The sequence below is a fragment of the Photinus pyralis genome, unplaced genomic scaffold (genome assembly GCF_008802855.1).
Source record: "Photinus pyralis isolate 1611_PpyrPB1 unplaced genomic scaffold, Ppyr1.3 Ppyr1.4_LG2, whole genome shotgun sequence".
Taxonomy (NCBI): domain Eukaryota; kingdom Metazoa; phylum Arthropoda; class Insecta; order Coleoptera; family Lampyridae; genus Photinus; species Photinus pyralis.
In genome coordinates, this window is record NW_022170403.1 from 26240964 (window position 1) to 26262876 (window position 21913).

At 36.6% G+C, this 21913-nt stretch overlaps 1 protein-coding gene across 2 annotated transcripts; it reads right to left on the reverse strand.

The window, feature by feature from the left end:
- Positions 1-5466: 5466 nt before the first annotated feature.
- LOC116163264 (phenoloxidase-activating factor 1-like) lies at positions 5467-13735 on the reverse strand. 2 transcript variants are annotated; one of them, XM_031477132.1, is made up of 6 exons: positions 12988-13735; positions 7041-7259; positions 6532-6958; positions 6284-6477; positions 6145-6240; positions 5467-6090 (listed from the first exon to the last, which is right to left on the reverse strand). In XM_031477132.1, the coding sequence occupies exons 1-6, from the start codon at positions 13058-13060 to the stop codon at positions 5777-5779; spliced, it is 1323 nt and encodes a 440-aa protein (XP_031332992.1). In that variant the 5' UTR covers positions 13061-13735; the 3' UTR covers positions 5467-5776. The 2 variants fall into 2 exon arrangements, with proteins under 2 accessions (XP_031332992.1, XP_031332993.1); XM_031477133.1 differs by lacking the exon at positions 7041-7259 and having other exon boundaries at positions 12988-13725.
- Positions 13736-21913: the final 8178 nt, after the last annotated feature.

Consider the following 21913-nt stretch of genomic DNA (forward strand, 5'->3'; position numbering starts at 1 on the left):
AATTTGAATGGATTAGATACGGTATCAATTAATCGAGAAACAAAAAGGAAAAAAATTTGGCAAATATGGCTGGATATTTTCATCATAACGTTGCTAGGATACTATCATATATGGTGTTGTTGTTATACAACCATTTCTTTAATTGCCTTACATTCCTACACAATTCCGGACAATGATCAACTATGTAATTATAAATTATGGGACCGACATAAAGAAAAGTTTTTCGAAAGGTCGTAAAATTAGGTTTGAGCGGCTTTACTTTATCCTTGTCTTTACCTCGCGTATGTGTTTCATATTTTTTAGTTCTAAAATAGTAGTTCTAAAATATATCACGGTCTTCTTGCGTAACGAAGCACAAACCAATCGTTACTATACCGGGTGGTTCTTGTAAACGGCAAACTAAATGGAGAAATTCCGGGTGCTTCGTTACAACAAATCACTCCATTTCTTGATAACAAATCTACTTTTTGTGCAATCGGCTGCGAAATGGGCACTTCGCGGCCTCTCTAGCAGCCGCGAAATCGAATAGCCCTGTAGCTATAACGTATAAGTAAAATTGGACCATTTTGTGTAATATTTATTAATGGAAAGTCACGGTAACACTATTAGGTACACTTTCCCATGGAAGGCCACAACTGACAGAAGGTATTTAGAAATTAAAATTGAAAATTGGAAATATGGTTTATTTTTATTTATAAATATTGCGATTGCACATAAAATCTTGTGTACACCGCGCCTGCGAAATGTGTTTGGTATACAGAGAGAAGTTTTGCCTCGGCTTACACCTCGGCCAAAACTTATTCTCTCGGTACACCAATCATTCCGCAGCCTTGGTATACAAATAACTATTTCTCTGAAGAATAATGCAACCTATTTTTTGTGAGACGGTAAATGGAGAGCGATATCGTGAAATTGTGCATCGAGCTACTGAAGAAGATTTATATGACGGTTTATGACGGGAAATTTATGGCAGTCTTTTTGAACTGATCTTGTAAAACTGGCATAGATAATAAATTATATTTCTTGGTTCTTCACTTCACCATTCAAATAATTTTGGAAATTCACTAATAACTCGACATTTTTAGTTGCCAAACCACCTGCAATCGTGTGGGGAGCAATGATTAATGGAAGCCCTGCATATTATGTCTCGTACATAAACTATCATGTTTAGGGGTGTAAGTACATACTTTGTTAATTTGAGAACAATATGAAATCAAGCAAAAGAACATTTTTATAGCTCAATATAAAATTTCTCAAAGAAATCATTCTCATAAGCCGAGTTGGGCGTGACTTCAATACAAAGCGAATTGTTCATGACTTTGAGAAATAAATTAATTCAATTCACTGAGAGAATATAGGCTTGGGGCTTATCAATTCTTAAAAGAAAATTGAAAGTTGTAGTAACTTACATAATTTATTCCAGTAAGGTTTTGTTCTACTTCTATAGTAAAGCTCACACAATGTGCACCGTGTCTAGAGCTCAACCCGACGTCCATAACCGCCCGCAACGACATCACCACCGACCCTCCACCTTTTAGGCGAGATTTGGTTGACTTTGTATACCATTTTGTTTCCCGGTAAGTGTGAGGCCGGATGTGGCGGGGCATAACCACTTATTTTTCGTTGACTGAGCCCTTAATTTCTGGTCTACTACGAACGCACAGATAAGTGCCAGTACTCAGAACCGATTGACCACGGAAACGCGAATAATTATTGAGGGTTGAAGTGGACTGTGGTGTACAGAACCAAAGTTGAAAGCTCAATTTTGGTCTCATTTCTAGCTATAGTTAGCTTTTTGCAGCTACCCTAAATCAGCACAAACTTCTTTAACAGGACTCCATAAATCAGGAAATAAGAAAATTAAAATATAAAGTAAAATACAAGAGAAACAATCAAGAGGAAATAATTAATCCTTTCAGTTCAATTTAATATACTTTACGTTAGCTGATTACATATTTGGGCAAACTTTACAGATAGCTGACGTTATCTGGTTCTCTGGATGTCTAATTTCACAAAGGCTAAATTCATATCAATAAAGCGCATCTCAACTTTAATCATTGAAATAAAAGACTAGGAAGGAGGGTTACATACATATAACCACAGATATACACATACATGTATATCTGATGATATAATGTACGCTTGTTGGGATCCAATTAGGCTTCTCAATATGGCCGACTTTGACAATTGATTGACTTTTAGTGTGCGTTTACAATGAACCTGAACGTATACGTAAGAAATACATAAAACGTAAAAATTACGCAAAGTTGAACTGTATAGAAACATACGAAGGTGTTTACAATGAAAGTAATTTTTACGTACGTATATGTAAGCGATATGTACCTAAGTCTTGCGCATAGTCATCAAATGGTTTATTGTAAACAGCGAAGTAAATTTACGGAAACGATACGGATATGGACGAGTTACGGTTTATGAAATATTTACGTATACGTTCATTGTAAACGCACACTTACGGTAAAGTGAAACATAATGGTTAGCTGTAAATCGTGTAATATAACAAAGTAAAAAGCTACAAAAGAAACGAAAATTACAATGCACCGGTGGTAACCATGTTATATTTCTTAAAATGGTCTTCTTTCACGATACTTTAATTTCATTCAATTTGCAGGTTGTGATACAGATCCATTGCCGCAGTAACAGTGTGTAAAACAACATTTTGAAATACATGTACTTTTCAGATTTCCTTTAGACAGTGAATGGCGGATTTCGTTCATAAGAAGTGATGAAAATTTTAAATGTGTGTATGCCACTGCGCGTATGAACGTTCGCCATATTGAGAAGCCTAATAGGATCCTAGCTAATAATACATAAGTGTAGAATAATGAACGTAGATTAAGTAAAAGTGTATATATTAAGATGAACAGAGTTAAATACACTTTATTCCGTATAACTTCCGTTGCACGTCATCATTTTCTGTGACGTAATTACTATGCAATAATGCCAAATCTAGTTTTGAGCGATTTAGGTTATGTGTTATGTCACTTGTCAATAAGACGGTGCATTGTTTGTGTGAACAATCCACACCTTAAATAAAATTAAAATAATTTTTATTATTCATTTCGTTAATTGGAACCACAATATACATCACTTTAATAACTTATGAACTGTACAAATGTAGCATTTCTTTTACAGAGAAAGTACTAAATATAAAATTTTACAGGTTATGTGATGTGATGGATGATATTCAAATTAATCGGAACCATCGGAACTGCTTTCGTGTTCAAAGTTTATAATAATAGTAGCAACGTTTTTCTAATTGCTTTTCTCTTTCGTACCACTCGTGTATTACAGTTTCCGTATCCTTAACTGAATTGCGCCACGTTTCGGAAGTTATCGATTGTAGTGATTCTTTTGTCACATGTTTATGCAATTTTCAATGCTTCGTCCATCTCTACCAATGTGTCGATTGTAGTAATTTTTCGCTATGCCCCAAATATGTTCGATAGGATTAAAAACGCGATGATAGGGTGGTAATCGTAAAACGAAGTAACCGTATTGCTCGGCTAAGTGGTCAATGCCTTATGCGGTACATTTTAGCTGATTTATTCCTAAAAGTATCAACAAGATTTATATAACATCAAATAATTTGCGAACGTACTTACTGTGCAACCTTTTCAACAGTTCGGTTGTAATGTAAAATCATTTTCGGAGAACTGCACATTATGATCACCTAACCACACTTTAATGTTGTCTGTTTTCCCGTTATCGAACACAATTACTGACGGGTTATCTAAATTCTTCAGTAATTTCTCTTCAAACCAATGCACAGCGAAAGACGTAGAAAATAATCAAAATCAAATCAAACGAAAACTAAACCAAAAGTAACCTGTCAAATTTACAAATTTAAACGCGACAACATAGCGAAATGCTACCAATTGTTGCGGCTAAAATAAACTACATGCTTAATGTGTTGCCTAATAAACGAAAGTAAGTTTACGTTGGTACGTCGTTTTCTTCAGGTAATGACGTGCAACGGAAGATATACTGAATAGACCGTATGTAATGTGTGAAATATGTACGTTAATCAAAATTATCTGTCAATCTACATACACATTCTAATTCTAGTAGTCGCTTACGTCACATCTCCTCTTCCCGGGTTTAGATATTTGAGCAGAAAAAATTTCTGGGGCTGATGTTATTCCAAAAGGTAGACGTTTAAAGAAGAATCTTCCAAATGGTGTAATAAATGTTGTTAATTTAGCAGTATCAGGTGACATTTTTATCTGCCAAAACCCAGACTGCGCATCCAATTTTGAAAATATTCTAGAGCTTCCAATCTGGCCCAAGGTTTATTCAACATCTGGTAATATAATTTTCGGCCTTTCACATTCTTATTCAAATCTGTATAGTCTACACATAGTCGTAAACTACCGTTTTGTTTAATGACTGGGACAATAGGTGCACACCAATCAGTAGGCTCTTCGATTTTTTCTATTACTCCCATCTTTAACATTCTTTGCAACTCTGCTGCTACTTTAGGACGGAGAGGAATTGAAATATTCCGAGGGGCCTTAACTGAATATGGTTTAGCATCATCAATTAGTTCAATTTTGTATTCTCCTGGAATGTTACCTAATCCCATAAATGGGAACTTCATTAACAGTCCCTAGCAATACAGATTTTTACTATCACGATTAAGTAATATTGACCGTCTAAATTGTACATTTCTACTGAGCATGTTCACTCTACCACGGCACTTTATTGACTGTTCCCGTTCCCGACAAATTCAATACAAACTTAACGTGTCTCAGCGTTTTAGCATTGGAAATGCTTATGTTTTGTATGGGTATGAATTGACCAGTTTCGTCAAGCAGCAAAGAAGACAGTGGTGTCGCGTCAAGTGTTGATTGTACCGTACTCGGCCGCAATCGGTAGATTAAAGAAAAGTCGCGAATACTGTGGATACGGTACTTACTTGATAGTGCCCAATTGTTTGTTAATTCTCATCTAAAATTCTCGCACATCTCCTTTAAAAGGATTACGAGCTTGTTATGAAGCTTATTATTCAGAAAGTAACGAGCGAGCTTGCGAGCGAGTGGAGCAGGTGATCCCGAGTGAATAAGGGTTATTTGTGTTTTACATAATTATGGCGTTATACGGTTATAATTTCCAATGTCTCCGATGGTTGCATGGACTGCGAAATCTGTCAATTTTTTTTGTTGACAACCTGTATTTATATGTAGGTACAGTGATTCCTCGACAGTAACATCTAAATTGTGGGTTGATAGATGAAAATCACCTTGCATATAATTAAGAAAGAATGCATATTGCCTATTTTCGGATTCACTGCAATTCTAGAACTTTGAAAGTACAGCGTGAACTCATATTTATAATTACGTTAGATAATTTAAAAAACATGTTTTACCTAATTCAAATTGTTGATGTATATTTACCATAGCGAGGGGGAGGAGTTTATATTCGCAGTGCTCGATGAATTAGTTTGGATAAAGTGTTGGACTGTATATAGTTTATTTCCAAAGCAAGAAGTGTAATTCTCATAATACGCATTTGAGGGGAGGGAAAGATTTAAATATTTTACAGTACAAGAGGTGCATTGGTTTTGTGTGTAAGTTATTACATTAATTTCACGTAGGCTCATACACTAATAATAAATATTGTGATGCTGCGTAAATATTAATTAAGTATCGATTACAAAATTACCCGTTGACATTTACACCTAGTCTGATCGCAGCCCCACATTATGTTACAAAACACTAATGATAATATTTTGGACAATAAAATAGGAAGTTAATAATTAAGATTTTGATATATTGTCTACAATCCAGTTGGAATATTTAGACACCCGGGTATAAACTCCGGGATATGCTTCTAATCCGCACATGACTCCCCACGAGATTACACCTTCTTGAATCCATTGCACGTCGCTATTCGGCATAATATAACGCATCAACGGACCCCCAGAATCTCCTTGACACGAGTCTTTTCCTGCTACTCCTCCTGCACAAAATTGGTTATCTGAAATATACCCACGACTTCCAAACTTTTTCGCGCATGACGATGAAGATACCAGGGGAACCGACGACTTTAGTTTTACATCAGAATTGTCATCTATGTTTAGGATTTCATTTACTAGTTTTGTAATATCTCATTCATTTTACTTACCGGTTTCCGTTCTACCCCACCCCGCTACCACCATGAGAGTCCCAACATCAGGAAGTATGCCATTTGGCGGAGGTAAACAAACGGGGCGAATAAAATCTAAAAAAAAGTATCAAACGTGGTCATACAGTGACAATTTTACCGTTGAAAATAATGCTACGTTCAAGTTGAATTAAGCCGATGTCGTTGTCTCGCGTTCTGGTATTGTACCTGGGGTGCGGTATACTTCTTTGAATGCCAACATCCACAACAGGCTCAGTACACTTTTCTAGTCCCTTGTTACCTACGCAATCGATCTCCGTTGACTGTCTCCATTCCCCTAATCGCACACCGCTCCTGAAATACAACAATGGTATGGATTGCGTTCTTGGCGCGCATAAGCAAAATTACAATATTATTCCTTGGTTTGCAGGAACAGAAATGCAATGTGCCGCACTTAATACGTAGCGATCGTTAATTAATGATCCCCCACATTTAAAGCCTTCATCGTTTCCGATGGTGTCTACATATCGTAATAAGGCCAACCAAGGAAATTCATCGATATCAGTACTGGTACCGCCAAATATTTTGCTATCAGTCCTTTCTATACCACAGGTTTTTCGATCTGCCAATAGGTTATGATCAAATATGTCTACTGATTTGGGACCCATTGAACCGCAGCAAACCAAAGGCTCCGAATCGTATCCACATTGCGACTGTTGTGCGAAGTTAACTCCCTCTGCACCGGATTGAAGGGCCGCTAATATATCGGGACAACTGCGTACCGAAATACACTTTCCATTCTCTTTGTGTGGTGTTGTGCAAGGTGAATTTCGACCTAAAAGCAGCAACGTTTTTCAGTCAAGATGGCGATAACAAGAAAATATTGGTCGAAATCGGAAAAAAACAATATACTAAACTATTACTATTTGCACGATCTTCCAAAATATGGCGCTCTGGTACGTTCCTAGTGCCACAGCAAACCAACGGTTCCTCCGCATAACCGCATTGGGACTCTTGAGCAAATTTAATTGCATCGGAGTCGCCAGCCTGTATGGCGTTTATAATTAACTTACAGCTTTTTACCGGTACACATCTTCCATTTTCTTTATTTGGTGTGATGCAGGATGTATTTCGACCTATTGAAATGGCAACATTCAATGGTCTAAACGCATTACCACTGAGAAAGGTGTTAAATATTGATTGACAAAATTTACAACATTTTTCCACGTATGTGCATTTCTCTAAAAGGAGTGTACAGAAGGATACATAGAAGAATTTCGTAACGGAAACTTGTTATACCTAAAAAGGCCTAATTGTTTATTGTAAATCATAACTTTTACTTTGTGTCCGAATGGATACCTATTCAATTATTTGTATTCATCAGGCAGCTTATTATACAAAATTGCAGACATGTATGTACGTAAACATGGATTTGTAGCTTTGCGATCGATGTGCAGGTATTTGAATTTCGTATGCATTTCTAAGATGACGATCGTGTAAGGCTTTTAGAAAAAGTATTTTGGACTAGTATGGGAGCATGCCAGATCTTATAAGTTTGCGAATTAAACACAAATAGTGTATTAATAGTCCCCCTATCGCCCATTCAGTTGAGATTCAATTGCTTGAGATGGGGAGTGATGTGTTCTTGCCTATTGACATTACTTACATAATGTCATGGGTTTTGAACTTTTTGGATCCTAGATGAGTATGAATTTTTTTAACAAGGAGCATTCACAACATCACAATAGTCAAACAGGAACAATACAAGGGAATTAACAAGTTTACATTTGGCAGAAGGGGAAAGAATATTTTTGTAAAAAATCGAATTAAAGTAACGTTATACAATGAACCATCGCACAGTAGCCCGGTATGTCATGGACCAGCATGAACATTATCTGCAAACAGCAGTACTGGAAAAGTAATGCGGCACTGCTATTAGTCTCGCTATCTGTCGCCGTCAAATACCGTGCGTGCCGGGCTGCATACTGTACAGTCGCTGGACGATCAGGCCAAATGATGCAATTTCATTGGTCCACTCAAGGACAGGCGGCGACAGCAATCCGAATGAAACCGATAATAGCTGCCTGCATTCGCGCAATAATCCGGTGTTCGTTTTAGCAGTGTAAATTATGTTCAATTGTATTATTGTTTTGTCCAAATAAAAAAAATAATATGAGCCGTTTTTTGCTTCAAATAAGTGATACGTCTTTAAAAATAAAATTTGGCTAACGACACTGATGATAACCAAATTGTAATTCGAAGCAATATAGACATTTCATGAAACTATTGGCATCCACTGGAGAGAAGGTTACAAGCAAATGTTCTAGGAATTTTCAGTTGAATGTCAACCTTAACAGACACAATGCTAAATCCCACGGACAAAATCATTATATTACAATAACATTGCCATGACATTAGGTACATTGTTAAAACAATGTCCTCCATAAATAACGCGCGCGCTTGACCATTAATGCAATAATTCATAAGCACTCGTGGTATTACCCCCGAATATTAGGTAGGTATCCTGGAACATTTTTAAATTTAGGAAAAGGATAATGTACATTATTAATAACTACACTTATTCGGAGCACGTTGATCCTCTATTTCATTTGACCAATGTAATTGCATTATTTGGCCTGATCGTCCAGCGACTGTACAGTATGCTTAAATGCTGCCGGGCTAGTATATGAGGTTGTTACCAATCGTGACGCTCCGTACGGGACACGGTTAACTCGTCAAGGGCGACTTGCCACTGGACCACTCGCCACTGACTGTTCCTGTACAAATGCATTAACGGTTATAGATCGAGAGATAACGACAGATTTTGTGCAATGATTAGTAAACGTCTGCCACACGATGTTTATTTCAGTGAGTGAGTGATTGCCAATAAACAACAAACCTAACCAGAAGAAAATTTTGCGAACAAACCGTTTTTTTTAATGATATGCGACAAGACTATATTTCAGAAGTGAACCAATGACATTTATTAAACTGACAAATATGTTATATCTTTATCTTATGTCGTTGGTTAAATCCTTGCCGTTGCATGTTGGAAGTTGTGGCAAAAAAATCGAACGATGTAGGGAACAAACATTTTTTACAACCCTAGTGTCCCAAATATTTAGTTTGCAAGCTACCTTTTAAAAAAAACCAAAATACCCTTCCATTCTTACTTTTTTCTCAAGAACCTTAAGACGTATGAAGAAGGATGGTACGTTTTTGGTGGTTTTTAAAACGAAAATGCCGAATTTGCAATTTAAAAAGATCCGAATGCAATTCCCGGTCGGACAATGGCAGTGATCAGAATTTCCGGTGTAGATACCTATGTTCTTTAGGTATTTAAAAAGAAAACTCATTGGTGCGTAACGTACAAATTAGATGTCGGTAATTTGAAATCTGAAACGCTAATATGCGTTCAATAAAACGGGTCAGGTTACCGCAATAAAAAGAATGCAAAATATTGAACTAGCACACTAACATTCATTTTATGTACGGATTATCCGATGTAACGTGTTCATTTTAATAATAGTGCAGATAGAGGGCACTAGTCAATTTAAATTTCAGTTATTCGTATTTGAATAGGGAAATAATCTTTAAAAATTCGAGGCAGAACGAGCCAGACGTTCAGCGATAAAGGTTGAATTATTTACGTTAATATTTGCAAAACTTTCTTGGCTTTAGAAACAAATTATTAATTAGACCGCAGTGGTCATAGTGTTTAAAACCCTCTACTTAGGGGTAAGATTAAAACTACATTATTATTAGATTAATTGCCTTGCGTCTTTTAGGGTTTTTTATACATGCATTAAAAGCTGTTTTAAGAAGTGTTCGAGATTTTATGGCGATCGAATTTTCCGTGTTATCTGGTCTTGGAGTCCTTAAACGAAATTAATTCCGTTGGTGAAATTCGAAGCAGTAGATTTGATATCGTCGTGGGCCAATCCACTGGTCACCTGGCGACCGCCCGAAGATAAGTAACCGCATGAACTGAAGATAAGGCAATTATATGTGCATGTTTTGCGTGTTTTTCGTATGCATGTTGTGAACGTATGGGTGTGTGCCGACCTTAAATAGAAATTAGAGATTATGTAAACTTATACTTCCTCAAATTGTTTGTCCTATTGCGCTCGATTAATGTTAGCGCGTAATGTTAATTAGTTATTTGTTGCATTGCAAAAGACCCGGGTCATCAATTACTATTTAATTATCAATAAGAATTAGTCCACCATTTCTTTGCCACATTTGTGCTTAGTAACATTGTTCAATTAAATGCAATATTGTTTTACAATATTTTTCTTCGTTTTTTTCTACGACAAACGAAGTGGCGCCCAATAATAATACCATCCCAGCATTTATTATCCTTGCCCACGCCCTGTGCTCTCCAAAAAAAAAATTAGAGCTGCCGTTTTGAAATTACTCGTCACAATTAAAAGTTATACCGAAACACGGTCGACTACGACCGACTTGCAACGTGACCACTCGCTACTGACTGACTCGCGAATACGACGACTCGTCAATGCGACAACTCGCCAATGAAATATGTTTTTCTTGATTAATGTGTCGTAGGTCGTACAAATGTATTAACTGTTATAGACCGAGAGATAAGGACAGACTTTGTGTGATAATTAGTAAACTTCTGCACCCGAATTTTCTTTTTACATAGATTAAGCCTAGTTTACACTCTACGATAAATCGCAACGATGTGATTATCAAATTTATTTTTTAAATAAATCGAAAGAGTGAGACGTCACATTGAATTTTTGTCACTCGATAGAGAGAAAATTACAAAATCGGTGATACCAAATACTTAGTATTGAATTTGCCTTGCCAATTATTCCATGGTCGTGTTGATGGTGACGATGCGAAACAGTAAACGAATAAATTTGGTTTCCATCCATCGATCATTATACATTGTCTATTGTGTTTACTGTTCACCAATAAATAAAGGAAATGCAATATTTTAAAAAAAACTGAGAATGTGTTTTGTTGTTGATATGACGATTTGCAATAACATTGAAATGCAAATTGCATATTGCCTTTGTACGACACATTAAACAGGAAAAAATATCATTCGTTGGCCAGTTTTCGGTTGTCGCAGTGGCGAGTGGTCTAGTGACGAGTCGCCTTAGATAAGTTGTCGTGTTCCAGATGATCCAACGTGAACCCCCGCCCATAGATTTCGGGAGTTCGAGAAGTAATGTGGTGCCACTTGTTACGAAAGTTACGTCAAACTTAACATGCAGGATTTCTGTCAAAAAACGTTGCTTTGCGTTACTATGGGCAAAATAACGTTTCCTACACGTTAACTTTAACGTTAATGACACATCACAGGGTTGAATAACTGCAGCTACCATACTTTGATCTAATAAATCCCTAAATAGGTAAATTTGTAAGTAGAGTATAAGTAAGTAAACAGTTGTTAAGAATGTAAGTATGGATAAAGGATGGCCGATGAAATGACATATTCTCTTAGTGTATATGTCGTAGGCATATTGTAAAATCAGTCATTTTATAATACGCCTAGGCAGTTTTATGTCGTAGGCATTTTGTAAAATCCGTCATTTCTAAATTGCGGAGTCATTTCGTGAAATGCTGACCTGTGGGGTTGGGGTAGTTTTCCTTCCCCTTCTAGATGCGTAAGGGATCGCTCTTGAAGAGGAAGGGAACCAATCGCTTACCTCTAGAAAGTACACTGCCCGCGTTTTATAAACTGCCTAGGCGTATTATAAAATGACTGATTTTACAATATGCCTACGACATATACACGAAAAAGAAACAGCAAATCTTGAACAAATTGTTCTATATCCATTTACAATTACGCGAACTTTGACCCAAGTTACTGGTAAGAAGCACATTGCAGTATGGCGTGTATTGCAAGACCATTGTACCCGACCATCACCTTCAAAAGAGCAGTAATACAGAAGTAAATTTCGGCCCTAGACTCTAGTTTTGCGATTACATCCGAAAACGTTATCGTGGACACACAAATTTCCATTCAAATATTTTCTTCGTGGATGAAGCCCGAGATGAAGCCACATTTCACCTCGATCGATAATTCAACCCCTTTTACCAGGGCATCAGAAAAAGGAGTGCCGTGTGCTGGTGAGCTACACTTGTTACTAATAGCAGTCGGTGCCCACATAGTTGTCATTTCATTTAACGATATGCTAGCCCATTCTGCGTAAACCGACCTCCAATATTTGCTCTATTTAAGAATTTTTCTTGCATTATGTAGCATATGTTTTAGAAGTGTGTGGCCTTTAAATATCTGTGTAAGAACCCCCTTCTCCATTAATCATTTACTAAGAAGCTAAACGCTAAAAAAACTTTTGCCTACCCCTAAGTATATGATAGCTGAGCCCAAAACTTGTCTCTTCTGACAAAACTTTAAACATAAACTGGTTTTAATTAAATATGGGATGTCCATTCAGTCATTCACATTCAAATCTTAAGCCGTGGTTGGAATGTACCTATATGATAATTGTTTTTTCTTTTTTTGGCGGCACACCCGATAGGTTTCCATTTTGCGACGTATCCCGCTGTTGCGATAGTTTAGAGGTTGCCAACAGTATTGATTGGCCGATAGTCGACTGGAAATTCCAAAGCTATTATGCGCTCATATTTGTAATGAACATAGATAGTAATTCTAAACAAGTGTGTTATTTTTAAACTTTCCTAAATAGGTACTACTGTCTAATGTTGATCGAACAAACATAATTTGTGGGTTCTTAACCGTGAGACTGTAATAGCCTTCTTAAAATATTTAGTTTGACCGCAATTAAACTCTTGACCAAATTCCTGATAATTAACATGCTTAATTTAAAACAAAATAAGAAATTTAGTATATCAGGTGTAGGTACTTACTTGCGCAGAACACAGCAGCTAGAAAAAGCTGTACCAAAAACACTGTCACTGAGAACATATTAAATATTTGCATCGCCAGCAACGCGAACTTTGTCGTATTTTAATCGTTAGTGACTAATACAAATATGTAATAATTTAATGAAAACAAATTTCCCTGCCTTGATGATAATGATTTTTGCTGTTTACATTGTTTCGATAAGTCTTACGAGGGTACATCCTACTGCCTTTTTTGCGGTTTGCGGTAATGAATTTTGCAAGTAGGTATACGTGTGTCAAAGAAATAGGTTCATTCTGCACTTTCCTTTCTGGTTTGTGGTTTTAAAATAATTGTACGTCACAGTCAATGACGGGCGCCGTAGGTTTCTTAATCGATTATTGCCAAATAGCCTGTCATATATCGCCTGGTAATTAACAACAATAATGGAATCCCCTATATTAGAGAATTTTTTTGGTTTTCAATATCCTAAATACAGACTGGCGCCCCAAATATAGAAATGTCCTTCACTTGGTGCCTTCCATAACTATGCCAGCTACACTGTTCCTATATGATGATTTATATTATCATATACAGGTAGGTATGTACTAATGATTCCTTCATCCAGCCAACGGAACCGAAAACACTACGTTGATCTGATCCATAAACATACACTTTTTACAAAACCTTCCGTATTGATAAACACGCATACTATCACCGATTGATTCAATAACGGTACCTGCCGCATACTAAACGAAAAGCGCGTGTTATACTTATTACTAATAAAGGTTATAGCTGGGCATCTCACTGTAGCATCAGTTTGGTACCTGTGACAAATACCTACTGCGCAAAAGGCAATACATATTTTTCTAAACGTGGTGATTTTTTAAGGGCAGTGCATCTAAGTTACAATGTCTTTCTATTTTATTACGTACCGGTACTTACTCCGCTGACTGAAAGTCATTTAATTCCTGAGGATGTTCTCGAACCCAACCCTTGTACAAATTCGTTATGTTGCCAGTATCGTCCATGCCAATTTCATTGGGTCCTAAGCATGTCGTGGGTAGTTCAGGCACAAATCGTGTTGCTAAGAGAAAAAGTGATCGAAAATTGGGTTTTTGTATAACGAGCTTTGGTAATTTGCACCCATCTCAGCGGTCCACAAATAATGTGATTCATAATGACTTTACAAACTACAAAATGTAAATACAAAAATCCAAGTGTACAGGGTGCCCCAATAAGACCGTTCCTCGGTCATATCTCGGGAACCGTTCGTCGTATGACTAAAATTATTGGGTAAACCGGTTATGAAGAATCGCTGGAAAATATTTTCAAGTTCTAAAAATGGCCACTAGAGGGCTTAACGGCCATCTTAAATATTAAATGTGCAGTTTCTTTAAATTTCGGATTATAAACTAAACATTCTTTTTTCACATTTTTAAAGAGAACCAGTTTATCTATCATTTTCGTAAAAACAAAAACTCAGTTATTTCAAAAACAAAGATATCGTGGGGCGTTCAATTGTTTTTGTAATAACCTGCTTTACTTTCTTAACCGTTTGACCGATTGTAACAAATTTGGTATCGTTGAAAAGAGCATTTTCTTGGGCAATAAGAATCAACCATATTGAGTGTTTTCAAATTGAATTGCGACCATCGCTGCCCGCATCTTCTATTTGCGTTATTCGAATCAACCACGAACCATCGCCGCCAGCATATTAAATGTTTCTTGGTTTGAAATCGGCATTTTAGAAAAGATTACAAATTCAAAAAACTGCACTTTCTGAATGTAAACACAGCAGAATAATTTACCAATTACGGTTGTTATTATTTTATAATGCATCCTGTTTCATTTGTTTAATTTCCCAAGCCTATACCTAAAAGTGTAGGGTGCTTTTCCAAACAAGCTTTCGCGCCATCGACAAATATCGGAAATACGTCAAAAGTAAATTTAAGATGCAATTTAATCATTTTTATTAATTAATAAATTAATCTCGTTTTCCCAATATTTGAGATCAGGAACAAGATTTTGCAGAAAAACGGTTTTCACTGGCCTCTTTGGATGTTACTTGGCTACTTTTTCATAACGAAAGGTCATATTATTCTATTTGATTTTTTGATTTTTTTAGGATTTTGGGTCATAGTGTCAAAACTAGTCCTCTGGCGGAGAAGGATTCAACTAAATTCACTATATTTTGGTTGATTCTTATTGCCCAAGGAATGCTCTTTTCAACGATAATAAATTTGTTACAATTGGTCAAACGGTTAAGAAGTTAAATCAGGTTATTGCGAAAACAATTGAACGCCCCACATCATCTTTGTTTTTGAAATAACTGAGTTTTTGTTTTTACCAAAATGATAGATAAACTGGATCTCTTTAAAAATGTGAAAAAAGAATGTTTAGTTTATTATGCGAAATTTAAAGAAAATGCAACTTTATAATTTAAGATGGCAGTTACGCAATCTGGTGGTCATTTTTAGAACTTAAAAATATTTTCCAGCGATTCTTCATGACCGATTTACCCCATAATTTTTTTACCCCTTAGTCATACGACGAACGATTCTCGAGATATGGCCGAGGAACAGTCTTATTGGGTCACCCGGTACAATTAATATTATTCGATTCTATTGAAGATCGTTTATGTTCAGAAGTAATTGCTGACATTACTTCGTCAACAGCCCCTTTGGCTTATTTCTTTGGAAAACTAACTTAGTTTGGAGAATTGCATTAGTCTCCAGCAGATCATCTACTGTGTTCGCATTTGGTTAAATTATTGTTATAGGTATTGAAATAACGTGATTTATCGCCTTGTAACTAATTAATAAATAATAAATTTCTTTTACATTAACCTTCAAGAGGAATTTTTACGTTTTCCTTCTTTTTTTCATAATCGACAAACAACACCAACTTCGGTCCAAAATGCTTATGGCACGGTATTATTATTAAAAAATTTAAATATGTACCTATACCATTGAATTCATATACCTAGTACGGCAAAGCTGTTCCATAAGTTAGAAAACGTTTTTTTTCTACTCATTAAATAATAGGTAGAATACTGATGCGTTTTTAATTGAGAAAGTTATCTATTATTCAATATGTTTTCATTATTCAACTGTTGCCTTGGAAACATGTGTGTAGCAAAAATCAAGATCTCGGATCGCGATCAATTCAGTTGTCAAATATTAATGTCAATCAAACAAATTACGAGAAATCAGTTTTGTGAAAATTACGTGAAAATGGACAGTAGTACTTGAAAAGTACTTATTTTTTTATGTAATATGTTATACCCGCGGTTTCGCTGTTATAACCTTTTTTCGTCAAAATTTGACAGTTCTTCGAAATTTTTTTGAGAGAAACTAAATCGCCCAGGCGGCAAATTTTTAGACTGAGGCATAGGTTAGATCTCTTCCACAATCACATAATTTTTTTTAAGTACTTTATCGAAAAAATAAAATGTTTAATTGACTTGATAAAACAAAAGATGTTGAATTCTCACAATTAACATCATAGTGTCGACAGTGTATGCTTTTTAATCAGCGTTGCGAAAATGTTCCAAGCACAAGCAGAATTTTTTCGATAAAGTACCTAAAAAAAATTATCTGATTGTGGAGGTCTTAACCTGCGCCTCAATCCAAAAATTAGCCGCCTGCGCGATTTAGTTTTTCTCAAAAAAAATTTTCAAAAACTGTCAAATTTTGACGAAAAAACGTTATAACAGCGAAATCGTATATGTTACATAAAAAATTATCAAAGTCCTCGTTTGAGATCGAAGGAACTTCAGCGCATTTTTGTGTGGCAGATCAGTATTCTATTAGCCACTTTCGATTCAACCATCAATAACAGATCTTGTCGAAGGCTACTACATTCACTAACCGCTTCCCACTTTCCTCGTGCACCCGCAATTCGCTTTTAAAGATTTGACTCCACCATCAGTGAAGATCGTGTCGCGGGCTACCACATTCCCTTTTACGGTACCCACTTCCGACGTCCCGTTCACCCGCAATTCGCGTTTGAAGATTTGACTCCACCATCAGGAAGATCGTGTCGGGGGCTACCACATTCCCTTTGACGGTACCCCCTTCCGACGTCCCGTTCACCCGCAATTCGCGTTTGAAGATTTGACTCCACCATCAGGAGATCGTGTCGGGGGCTACCACATTTCCTTTGACGGTACCCCCTTCCGACGTCCCGTTCACCCGCAATTCGCGATTGAAGATTTGACTCCACCATCAGTGAGATCGTGTCGCGGGCTACCACATTCCCTTTTACGGTACCCACTTCCGACGTCCCGTTCACCCGCAATTCGCGTTTGAAGATTTGACTCCACCATCAGGAAGATCGTGTCGGGGGCTACCACATTCCCTTTGACGGTACCTCCTTCCGACGTCCCGTTCACCAGCAATTCGCGTTTGAAGATTTGACTCCACCATCAGGAAAATCGTGTCGGGGGCTACCACATTTCCTTTGACGGTACCCCCTTCCGACGTCCCGTTCACCCGCAATTCGCGTTTGAAGATTTGACTCCACCATCAGGAAGATCGTGTCGGGGGCTACCACATTTCCTTTGACGGTACCCCCTTCCGACGTCCCGTTCACCCGCAATTCGCGATTGAAGATTTGACTCCACATCAGTGAGATCGTGTCGCGGGCTACCACATTCCCTTTTACGGTACCCACTTCCGACGTCCCGTTCACCCGCAATTCGGGTTTGAAGATTTGACTCCACCATCAGGAAGATCGTGTCGCGGGCTACCACATTNTGATTCGAGATTCACTCGCAACGGAAGGTAAAAGGCGCCTGACTACTTCTCGAAGACGCGCGCGCCGCCTCGCAAAAGGCGCGCGCCGCCTCGCAAAAGGTCGTTAATTTCGCCCCGATGACAAAAAACAAAATTCCGCCACGCAGGAGTTGTGCGCGTTTACAACATCTTTCCGACGACACCAATTTCAAAAGAATCGGACCAAAACTGTAGTAGAAGATAGGAAAAAACTGAAAAACCTTCACGTTAGTATACTACGCTCGAGGATGACGCCCAGATGTCGCCAACCCCACATCATGTAGCCATGTCCCTAAGGTTGACAAATTTCACGGCCCTGTAGATACACGTACACCCGTTGCCTTTCTACAAGAGTTCTTCTACGCGCCCACATTTGCTGCCAGCCAGCCAGCCAGCCAAAGTGAGATTAAAAGCTACTTTTTACAAAAAAAATTTTTTGCAAAAATGCGCTAAAAATAAGTACTTTTCGAGTACTGTCCAAATTAGTAAAAAAAATAAGAGGTGTTCTATTTTAAAAAAATGCAATTTTGAAACGCCATTGGAAGAGATAGGAACTTACGTGTTTTGTTTTTCCCTATGTCTAATTTTATTTAAAACACAAAATCCTTCTGAAGGGCGCCTGACTTTATTCAACCAAAATAACTTCTCAAAACGAATAAAGATCTGGTAGTGATAAAGTAGCTCTAGGGAAAAACAATGCACGTAAATCCCTATGTCTATTTCTTAATAAATATCATTGCATACGTTTATACTCTGTTTTTTAACTAGGAAGACGGATTTAAAAACCTGATTTACACTGAAAATGTCACTAGAATCTAGTAACAAAAATAATAGACTCATTTTATACAGACATGTATTGTGTGTTGCGTGATGTGTTTTTCTTTCACATTTGGATAGATTTCATTATTTATGCTTTTGGGTTATTATTTGATAGGAACTACTTTATATTATGCATACATCACACTTTTAAAGCGAATTATAATAAATAGGTAATACATTGATAATAGGTAATAATGCTGCATACATTTTTTGAAACATTGTTTTGAATTGTAGTTTTAAATGTTTTATCAGCTGTTGTAACACTACACAATCCACATTACAATTTACAACAAATGTTAAGTTATTGAACAAATTCAGAGCAATGGAATTATATTCATATTATTAAACAGCACAGTTCACTGTTTTATGTATAAGCGATTTAGACACTGTCTTCCGAAAGTTCACTAAAACTGTCACTGTCCTCCGATCCGAGTGAAATAATTAATGGTTCTATAAGTGTATCCATTAGGCCATCCAATCTACACATCTTATTTTCTTCCTTAATAACGTGTTGCACACAATTCCGCCAATCGTCAGAGCTCACATTTGCAACAGCCTTATGACCACCGGAACGTTTCGAAGGGGTAACAATCCCAGTACGTCGATCTTCTTTAATTATCCGGTATACTGTTGATCGTGCAACTCCTAGTATGTGTCATACTTTAATAACCAAATATATACCTACATCATTATTTACGTTACCTGTGGTAGATGTAATCTTCAACACAAGCGTAGCAAAATTCAAAATCCGGAGTATCAGATAACATTTGTTTATAAGTGTTTATAATAAACTGCTTTTGGGAGACTGATAAAATGACCTAAGTTTAAGCGACAACGTTTTTTCAAAGGAGACAAGCTTGCTTTACTGGTACTTGGAGTTGAATCCATCACCAATGCCAGTACACTTAGGACGCGAAATATCAACTTTAGTTCTTAAAAGAACTGTTTTACTTTGTTAAAATTTATGCAAAAGGACTCGGAACACACGAAAACTCAAAAATAAGTACAACAGTTAAGGATGAGAATCGCGATTAAATTTGACAGTTAAATCATGTCAATAGTAATTTTACCTGGGTGTAAAACGGGCGCAGCGCGAGCCAATAGAAACTAAGATTTTTTGCGGGAACTTTTAAATCCGTCTTCCTAGTTAAAAAACAGAGTATAGATAGATGTGGGTTGATGCTGCTAGGCAACATTTCCAGTGTAGTAAAAATTTTCAGTCTGGTAAAGCAGTGATTACTAGATAGTATGAAATAAAATACATTTAGTTAGTAATGGTTTACCGGGAATTCAGTCATTTAAAATGAAATGTCCTGCCTACATTTTAAAATTTCGAGTAAATTTGTTATTATGTGTTTCTTTTTTTACGTAAATAAGACCTATACCACTTATTATACACACTAAATAATCACTGGTAGGTATAACCAAAGATTGGTTCTCTTTGGTATAACTCTAATTAACTACACAGTGTTCAGAAATTCATGGTCAGTATTCAGTAAACAGTTTTTATAAACACTGAAACGAAAAAAACCAACGTAGGGTTTTCAATTTTCAGTTATAGGTTCACATTAAGCAACAAATAGGTACTTGACAAAATATTATACCTTCAGTTGCTGTCAAAGTTGAGTACCTACCTAGCGCTTTTGATGTTGTTGGCCGGTTAACGATTCCTGGTGAAACTAATAATTTTGAAACAAAATCTGATCAGAAAATTAGTGTTAGTGGCAAAAACTTATTGAAAAATGTGCTAATTATGCAAAATAATCACGTATCATAATATATTCATATACAGGATAAGTATTAAGTCCCGAAACAGTCGGTTATCTCCGTTATGTTTTAAGCATTTTTTTAAATAATTAGTATGCTTATACAGTGTGTCCACTTAAGTTCGAAGCAAATGGGTAACTTGTTTATTATTAACATTACGAAAAAAAGTTATTCTTCGTAAAACGTTCGGCATGGTCTGAAACTTAAAATGCACTCGTCAGATATCAAACGAAGAATTGTGGCTGACCGTCTAGAATATTCTCGAAAACAGATTTTAGATATGCACGGACCGGCTATAGAATCCGTACTCTTTCAAACTTCTGGTTTTTCTCGAAAATGTTGCAAAAATCTTTGTCTGTGGCATGGCGGTGGCTTGATGGACATGATATCTTGCGCGTGGTTTACTTTGGTTCATCGGGACCCACCATAGTGCGCGATTTGGCTTAAAATGCACCGCACGCTTGTTGAAGAAAGAAACTTAATTATTGTTCTTTTGATAATAAACTTATTTATTAATCACATTAGGTTATGGGCCTACGCTCTTTTACTAAAAAGAATTAGTCGCTGCGAAAATATCAAGAATGGATCTTTCTAATTTACCACAAATCGAAAGATTAAAAGGACGTGAAAACTGGAATACCTGGAAATTTGCTGTGCATGTATACTATCAGATGGAGGATCTGCGGAATGCTGTTGAACGCAAGGGTGAAGACAAAATGAAACTTGTTGCAGCCAGATCTACGCTGATTTAACTGCTTGATCCCTCACTATTCATTCACATTCGTCAAGCGAAAAATGGTCAGGAAATTTGAGATAATCTTTATAAAGCATTTGAAGAATCTGGATTAACTAGAAAATTGAATTTCGACGCAAGCTTAAAACATCAAAGCTTGAGAATTGCTCATCGATTAAGGAATTTGTAAACATAATCGAAGTAACTGCAACTAAGCTAAGCAGTGTTTGTTTGGTAGTTAAGGAACAAATGGAATGGAACATTAATGTTGGCTGATCTTCGAGATAAGTATCAACTAATGATAATGTGCACTGTGAAGTGTTATAGATGTCATGAATTCAGACATATCAAGTCGAATTGTGCTAAGAAGAAGCTCGAAAAGAAGAAAACTGACGACAAGAACATGTTTTGTACTGTGTCGGCGATATAGTGTCGAGAAAAAGAATGGATTTGATTCTTAACCTTAATCACTTCCAGAATGTTCAGGAATTTTCTAGTTTTGAAATTATGACAGCAAATAACTCAACAATGAAAGGACAATTTGTTAGAATTGTCAACTTGGTGAAGTAGATTATATCCTTGGGGTGAAAATTACGCGTGATAGAGCAGCTGGGAAGTTATGGATTGATCAAGAGAAATACGAGAAATATTGAAGCGGTTTTACATGGATGAATGTAAGAATGCTTGTTCCTATGCAATGGATCTCAATCAAAAATTGGCCAAGGGGTTTTCACCATCTACCGAAGAAGAAATTAATGAGATGATTTACCTTATCAAAAGGCAAATGGCTGTCTATTATATGCAGCACAAATCAGTATACCAGATATTTCTTACGCAATTGGAGCTTTGTCGAAG